We start from the raw sequence: 8,870 nt of genomic DNA, 5'->3' as shown, positions 1-8,870 counted from the left end.
GAGGCTTCCCATTTTTTAATATTGGCTTCCTGCGGATGAGCCAGAATGTCCAGAGCAAAGGAAAGGGTGGGCAACCATGTGTTGCCCACCGGAGGATGCATGAACAACCTCACTGCCTTCTCAAAGGTGGCCATCCACCAAACATGATTCGAAGGGAGGGAACCATCGATTCTCATAGCCTCATTCAACCACTGCTGGTCAATGCGGCTTATCAGAGTGTCGAAGTTAAAAGCAAAAATCTGCTCATCGCTCACTCCGAAGGCACGAGCAGCGTTCTTCCCGATACCTCCGCTAAAAACTCGTATGCTCCGCAGAGACCATCCAAGCAGGCATGAGATGAAAGATAATCCCTCAGCAGATCATCCTTTATAAGCCTCATAAATTCTTGCCCATGGGAGGATAGGAAGAACTAATTCCGCATGCGCTGCCCACCAGCTGAAAATCTCGCCCTCTTGGTAGCCTCCAACTTGCTCGCTTCTCCCCTCTTTAAGGCAGAGATCTCCTCCCTTGCCCTTTCCAGGTCTGCCTGCAAAGAAGCTGCTTGAGTCTGAATCAAGCGCAACTGAGTGGTCTGGCGGAAAACAGTGTCCTCTGCAGAGCTGAGCTTTTTGGCGATCTCCATCACCTCTTTCTCCTTCTCAAGAAAGAAAAATCTCCAGTGCTCGACAGAAGATGCATCTCATTGCTCTAGTCTCTCCGCCAGATCCACATAGGAGAACGCAGCCTAAAAAATAACATAATCAAAAAAGAAAAAGAAAAACAACAACAAAGCAATGAGAATAGGTGGTGTATGTCTTACTCGGAGAAGAAGCTTGGAAGTATCCATTACGGCCTGATGATTCGACCGTTCCTCTCTCTTGTCCTTATTTTCCTGAGTGCCTAACCGACGGAGAAATTCATGACATTCTGCGGGAGTCAGGGAGATGATACTCTTGTTCTACCGGATCTCAGCTACCGGAAGAGAATGAGTGGTCTATGTGTCAACAGCCTTCCATTTCTCTTTAGCAGAAGTCCTTTTGTCCGAGGGAGGGCCAGAGACTTGGGCAGGGGAGCCGCCGAGGTGCAAGCCAATAGGCTTCTTACTTACGGGATTCCCCTCGGAATCCACTAGCTGTCTTTTTCTTTTTGGATGGAGGGGCAGCGGAAATATGAGAGGGGGCAGAGGTGGTAATTACTGGAGGGATCGTAGAATCGACTCCTCCGTTGATGCTTTCCCCCCGAAGGGGAGCGATGGAGCTATGTCCTCCTTCAGTGGAGGAGGTAGTAGCAGCTCGGGCAACAGCAACGGCAGCTCGTTCACGCTGCTTTATATTTTTCAGCTCTACCTTACGCATCCAGTCTGGATCTACGAAATATGGGAAGAAAATATTAAAGTCAAGTCAAAATAAAAAGGGAACAAATTAAGAAAAAAATACTAAGCTCTAAAGAAAGAACGCGATACAGGGTGAAAAGTATACCAATCCATTCGGCGGGAAAATAAGAAAAAAGGCCAGTTGCTGCCAAAACACTATTGCTTTTAGAAATTTCTCGCATATCGAAATACTTATTTAAACATCTCAAATTTAATTGTTGAATGATTAGAAGATCATGGCAGGAAGGTTCTTCCCCAACGTACTTCCTGAGGGGAGTTCTCTGGGTATGCCAGGAGGTCTGGAAAATATTAAAGTCTTCCTAGGGTTTATGGTTGGACATCAATAGGAAAAACTTATCTTTAAAATCCTTATCTGCGGAGGGACGATCCACTAGGAATTTGATTAGAATATAGGGTTTTGAAGAAAATGAAGAAAAGTTGTTGGTGCATTTGAGAACTTGAGTATGAGTGAACAGACGAGCTGTATTTGGCACACCTTCCCTAAACAATACGACATGCCAGGTGACAACTCTGCGGATAGCAGAGGGAGACAGTTGAAAGAAAGGGATCTGGAAGTAATTACATATTACTTGGAAAAAAGGGGGTGGAGGAATTTGCATACCCACAAATATTTAGTTTTTCCAAAGAGGAATGGTTCAGGGGGTATGAAGGTCTTCGGGGGTCTCTAGAGGTACATCCGCCGGTATGTAGGGGAGCTCGGCAGAAAAATCCTCAGGATCCCCAACGGCAACCGTGCACCTATCTACCTAACTAGGCAGAAGCACCGAAATCAAGGATGGGTGAAAGGTCATACTAGGCCTTACCATTTTCTACTTAGAATAGAGGGTAGCAAAACGTATGTGCTAAGATAAAGGGGGTAAAACACGACGAATGGCAGTTACCACAAAACTAAGAAAAAGAGGAGGAGATGATCACGAATCAAAAGCTAAAGAGAGTCTAGAAGAAAATACCTGGTCATGTTTCCGTCGTGTTGAAACTTAACTTACGACGCGCCGTCGAATTTGGGATAGAAAAAAGAAGAGGAGGACGCCGGAAAAATGGAGAGGCCAACAAGGGAAATGAGAGAAGGGAGACAAATCAGAAAATGGGGGGAAAAAACTTGTCCATTTGAAAGGGGATGACCTATTTATAATAAAGAGATCGTCCCCATCAAATCGACACGTGCGGACGAAATCAGCCGTGGAAAATAAAGAGTCGTGAAATCAATGGATGGAAGATTGTCGGGATTCGTGCCCTAAGATCAACGGCCCTAAAGGGGGCGAAAGTTGAAAGGGCTCCTCGGGTAAGTAAAAAAGGAAAATTGATGTGACCGCGGCCGTCAAACGATGTCACCAGCTGTAAAATCAGAAGAGTAGAAAAAGTCCGACGGACAGGTTACTTTGAATAGTCTGCTGACTTTGGATAAGCTCAAACTCATTAGACTAGAGGGGAGTAGTTGATGAGGATGGTATTCGGGATCCTCGATACTAGTATAAATACATTCTGAATACCCCCCACTGCCACCCCTCTTCCCTTCTTGGAACCCATTCTATCCACACGACAAACATAGCCAAATGAGAAGGCTCAATTGAGACCTGATTCGGCAGACCTGATTATGGTCATCGTAGTGGGAAAAGAAGCTCTGTCACTCAGGAAGAAATGGAAGCCCATAGACTATTACAGAGTTTCCCTATGAGAAGAGCTGAGCTAATAGGGCCAAACAATACCTTGTACTAGAAGGAAAGGTGTGCACCTGCAGGATAGTTGTAACTGAATGGCAAGCGATTTCTCTTTTTGCAGGGACCGCCCCCTCTTAACTACCTAAATGTCGGCCGACGTGGAAGATGCTCTAAAGTGGCCTGGTAAGGACTATTCTACCCATCGTAGCAAGCAGTGTAAGGAATGAATGGACTGAATTACCCTCGTAAACCTAGGAGTGGAAATGACTAATAAACCCATCCTGGGAAGTGGCCTATAAATAGTATGAATGTGGAATTTTGAAATGAGTCTTTTGAAAATTACTAACCGAGTCTTAGCAAGAGAAAGTAGGAAAATATGACCGTTGGTGGGAGAATTCAAATGGAAGAGGAAGAAGAATATCGAGTCAAGTGAGAGATCTTAGAGTAAATTAAGAAAACTAAATAGGCAAATCGATGAGTATTGGGAAACCAGGTTAGATTCATCGAAATCAATAGTTTTAGAAAGAGTGTTGGTGAGAACCGTCTTCACCACATACATATCTATAAAAGTGAGATCATTGCTCTACTTTAATCACTTTAATACTATAATAAGGAATTGTTTACTTTGCATAATTGAATATTTTAATCGTTAATAGTATGATTTCTCCAACCACTCTTTCATTAGGATATGAATCAAGCAAAATTAGTTTAAATGATAAAAATAATCAAAGATTTTGGGATATCTCATAGTTCCAATCTATCTAAAGTAAGTAAGGAATTAAACTATTTTTTATCTATAGAAAGTAATTCTTCAAAGTAAATACCCTTAAAAATCATATACCTCTCTCACTCTCTCGTCTCTCTCAATCCAGCTTCTCCGGCGAGCCTCCGACCACCGCCGAGCACCACTCGCCTCTCCGACCACTGACGGGGGCAGAGGGCCGAGACCTAGCCCTAGCCTCGCCGAACAGCGCGGCGCCCCTCCCCCTCTCTTCTCCTTCTCCGCCGCCGCCTGCTTCTCCTTCTCCAGCCGACGGCGGCTCTGGGGCCGCGCCGCGACCGCCTTCCTTCTTGTTTGCATCTCTCTCTGTCCGACTCCTCTCTCTTCCCCTCTCGGTTCTCCCTCGTCTCTCTCGCTCATCTCTCTCTCGACCTCTATGTTTGCCGCCGCCGCCTTCTTCGACCGAACAGCCGCCACCCATTCTCTTCTCTTCTCCGACAGATCTGGTTCTAGTGGCTAGGGTTTGCAGGGCGGCAGAGCTGGGGGCTAGGGGCTAGGGTTTGCAAGCGTTCGATTTTGGGCAAGACCCCCTCCGCCTTGGTTCTGGAATCCTCCATTATCGCCGCCAATTCTGCCACCGCCTCCCTCCGCCGCCAACGTCCGTGGCCGGCGTCACTGCTATTACAAATTTGATGTTAATTTTGAATCAATTTTTGGTGCTAAATTTTTTGAAATTGTTTGTGGGTTCGATTATCTCTTGGTTTGATTTGCAATTGTTTCTGGGTTCGATTTGCAATTTTGAATCAATTTTTGGTGCTAAATTTTGAATCGACGATCGTGGTCGACGGCGGCGGCGGCGCTAGTGGTCGGCGGTGGTCGGAGCAGATGAGAGAGAGAGAGTTGGGGTTTAATAAAGACATTAATCAACTACACTAATAGTGGTGGGCCACAACACTTTAACAACTAATCTACCTTTCCTTAATCTACGTGCCCAAAAGACCTATGTCTTTATTAATGGGACGGAGGGAGTATTTTATTAAAAATGGTATAGTTCTCAACGACATAAAGAATTGAGATAAAGAGTGAAATGAGGGAGAAAGGAAGAGTAGGAGGTGGAGATTCCGTCCTGCTCAAAGTCTAATGAATTTAACAACTTTAGTTTCACTTCAATTAAGCTTCTTTCTATCGATCCAACCATGCACCATTTATTTATTTTTTTAATTTGTAAATACAATATCTTACAGATTCTGCCCATTTCTCAGCAGGGCATCTTTGACTCGTGTTCGTTGGTTTTCACAATTAAAAAAACCTTAGTGAAGATAGTAACCCAATGTATTTTGATTAATTGCAAGGTGTTCCATCTTTGACTATCTCGAAAAAATCCAAAAAGGAAGAAACTGACAAGTTTAAAACATTAATTTAACTGAAAGAGATCCGGCCCGCTCTATTATATATAGTGGAGTACCTTTCTGTTATTTCATCATACACTCAATCACTCAACCATACATATACAGCAAGTAGTAGCACAAGGAATTTATCTTAATTTTGAGCATATTTATTTGAAAATGGTGGCTTCTTGCAACGTGGAGTTCGATTGGGCTAAAGAAATTAAGGAATTCGACGAAACAAAAGCCGGCGTGAAGGGTCTGGTGGATGCCGGAGTGAAGGAGATACCTCGTCTCTTCGTGCATCCGCAGGAGGTGTTGGAGCGCCACCCGACCGCCAAGGACGTGGCGGTGGAGCTGCCGGTGATCGACTTGAGCGGGGCGGAGCGTGGCGGAGCAAGGCGGAGGGAGGTGGTGGAGGCGATCAGTAAGGCGGCAAGAGAATGGGGTTTCTTCAGCATCGTGAAGCATGGGATTCCGTTGGAAACAATGGATGCCATGTTGGAATGTATCAAGATATTCCACGAGCTTCCAAAAGAGGAGAAGATTCCACTCTACACAACAGAGAGAAACAAGCCAGTGAAATGGAACAGCAATCTTCCTGCACAGCAAAACGACCCTGCTTGTTGGAGGGATGTGTTGAATATCGTATACACAGATGATCATCTTGAAGCCGAAGAGATTCCTTCAGCGTGCAGGAAAGAATTGGAGGAGTATGTGAAGTACATGATCCAAGTGAGGGAGTTGATGGCAGAGTTGATCTCAGAAGCGCTGGGTCTCCCCGCCGACTACTTGTCGAAAATGGAGTGCATGAAAAGCCAGTCGCTTTCATGTTTGTATTACCCAGCTTGTCCGGAGCCTCACAAAACCTTAGGAGCGCCAAAGCATTCCGACACCACATTCCTCACATTGCTCATCCAGGATAGGCTGGGCGGTCTGCAGATGCTTCGTCACAATCAATGGCTGGATGTCCCTCCTGTTCGTGGGGCCCTCATTGCCAATTTTGGTGATCTCATGCAGGTTCATTCCTGCTGCTGCTGCTAATATATATTCACTGCACCATGATTAATTACTACTAATGAATTGTTTAATTGATGATGTAGATTCTTAGCAATGACGAGTTCATCAGCGTCGAGCACAGAGTGCTGTCGCAGTCAGTGGGGCCCAGAATCTCGGTCGCCACATTCTCGACGCCGAGCATCCGAGCCGCGGGGAAGCCGTTTGGTCCGATCAAAGAGCTGCTGTCTCAAGACAAGCCAGCGGTGTATAGAGACTTCATGTTCGAAGACTACTTCCAATACTACAAAACCAAAGGGGCGCGCGTTGAATCCGCCTTCGATTATTACAGGATTAATAAATAAATATTTGCGGCTCGCAAAAACACAATAAAAAATATTGGTGTTGCAATGTTCATATTTAAAAAATTCTAGTTTCATGTATTGTGGCGAATAAGCAAACAAGATCCCACGTGCTCTGTATGCTTAAGTATGCTTTCTGTTTGTGTTTTGTAACACCTTGAATTTACTCTCTTTCTTTTGGCTGTAAATGTAAATGGAGTGAAGTGATGCACTTTGAAATTTTATACAACAAAATCGTCACTCTAACCCTACAAGTTTAAAAGTGTCACTCCGCACATCTAAAAGATCGTATGATTGTGAACTCAAATCAGAAACATTTAATTTCAAACATTAATCAAACTAGCTTTCGATAATAAACAAAGTTCGATGATAATGGTTCTCTAAAATTTTTTACTATCAAATTTATAAAGACACGCTACATTAGTACAATGCATTATTTATTTTAGAGAAATGAACTATTGTAAAACCCAGATTTTTAATATTGGGCCTGGGAAATATAGTGGATCACTTACCTTTCTCGGGCCTGGTGCTTAGTAGGTTACTAGTATCGACAGTCGGCAGATATGATAGCAGAAAAATTAGCTAACATATTAATTCATGTTAACAGTTCAAAATGGCGTTGTACGCACCGATTTTTTTATTTATTTTTTTCTTTTTAAAAATCATACCTGTTTGCAGCCTGAAGAAGAAGAAGGTGGAATGCTTGGCAGAAGGAAGAAGAAGCGCGAATTAGGGTATATAATCCATTATTAAATTGGACAAATTGTGTATTGGGCTTGAATTTATTACAAAAACAAATTACGTATTGGGCTTGGACAAAATCGCACTTGTTTTTTATCCCTTAGGGTGCCCGCATTAGGGTATATAATCCCTTCTTAGATTGGACAAATTATGTATTGGGCTTGAATTTATTAAAAACCAAATTACGTATTGGGCTTGGACAAAATCACACTTGTTTTTTATCCCTTAAGGTGCGTTTACTTTGATGGATAAATTTATTATCAGAAAAATAAGGGATAACAAAAATTTATGCCTTTAAATATCTCTTTTTTTTTTTTTCCAACATTACACAAAAGAAAAATTCACCACTTTTTCTTCCTAATTATTTTCACTTCAAAGAAAAATGGAGGGATAATATTATCCATGCTTGAAGTGAAAATAAGAAAGGAAAATGCTTTTGTGTCAAATGTTGGAAAAGAAATGAGACATTTAAAGGCATAAAATTTTGTTATCCCTAATTTTTCAATGATAAATTTATCCATCAAAGTAAATGTACCCTTTTATTAAAAAATGAAATAACTCCTCTTTCATTGATATTAATTTTTTCTCATTTTAATTTTCAATTTTTTTATTTTAAATTTATATAATTTAAATTTAGTAATTCAAATTAATGCAATTTTAATTCAAATAATTGTGATTTAAATTGGAATTTTAATTCAAATAATTGTGATTTAAATTGGTGCCATTTAAATTAAATGAAAAAAAAAACAAAAATCAAAACTAATGGATATGAGTAAGTATGATGAGTCACCGCAATGCAGGACATTAACTCATAAGTTGTCTCAGATGTGGATGAGCAAGTAATTGACTCAACGGATGTGAATTCTCTTAGTGCCATACACTACTAAAGTTCCACATCATCATTTGGGTGTCAAATTAATCAATATGTGGACGTGTATACTCTTAATTCAAGCAAGACAAGCACTCAACCATAAGCTTGTAAATTGTCTCACATCTCTCCATCACTTAATGTGTGCTCCTATAACCAAGATCAAAAAGGTCTTTATATGGTTGTAACGTAGGCTCTTTGGTAGGGTAGGATATATTCGACTAAGTGACTAAAAGATGTGCTCAAAGTGACACAATCACAAACCTTATAGCTCCTTACATATCACAATCATCCACCTTTTCCAAAACCAAAATTTTCAACACAAAGTTCCACCACATCTCATCAACTAATTAACCACTAATCATAACACACTTGTACCCCCCCCCCCCCCTTCATTTTTTTTCATAACTTCTAGGCTATTAAGATTTTCTTATATCAAAAAGAACAGGGCGAATCACACATCTTCTCAACACAATTCACCATTTTCAATCCACCAAGTTTAAACCCTCCCCACATTCGTGGCTAAATCAAGAAAATAGAAGGATAGGCTCAAAGGGGTAAATTAGGATTATATCAAGTATTAGGACAACAACGGGCGAAATGGCTAGCAAAGATGGCCTTAAATCATGTCAAGGTTATTAAGCACACTACATGACCTCGAGGGAGAACCAAAACAAGTTCTAGTGAGAAACATGCATGTTCAAACAATCACTCAAGAATAGATAAATATTTTATTAATGTATTTCACGAAGAACAATTGTAAAAAT

The 8,870-nt window shown here is 41.6% G+C and overlaps 1 protein-coding gene across 1 annotated transcript; it reads left to right on the top strand.

Moving 5' to 3' along the window:
* Positions 1–5,224: 5,224 nt before the first annotated feature.
* On the top strand, positions 5,225–6,740 carry LOC131014188 (1-aminocyclopropane-1-carboxylate oxidase homolog 12-like). The gene is made up of 2 exons (XM_057942080.1): positions 5,225–6,156; positions 6,240–6,740. The coding sequence occupies exons 1-2, from the start codon at positions 5,317–5,319 to the stop codon at positions 6,495–6,497; spliced, it is 1,098 nt and encodes a 365-aa protein (XP_057798063.1). The 5' UTR covers positions 5,225–5,316; the 3' UTR covers positions 6,498–6,740.
* Positions 6,741–8,870: the final 2,130 nt, after the last annotated feature.

The sequence above is a fragment of the Salvia miltiorrhiza genome, chromosome 3 (assembly GCF_028751815.1).
Source record: "Salvia miltiorrhiza cultivar Shanhuang (shh) chromosome 3, IMPLAD_Smil_shh, whole genome shotgun sequence".
NCBI lineage: Eukaryota > Viridiplantae > Streptophyta > Magnoliopsida > Lamiales > Lamiaceae > Salvia > Salvia miltiorrhiza.
The sequence above is the reverse complement of the archived record's forward strand: the minus strand, read 5'-3'. Positions and strand labels throughout refer to the sequence as shown.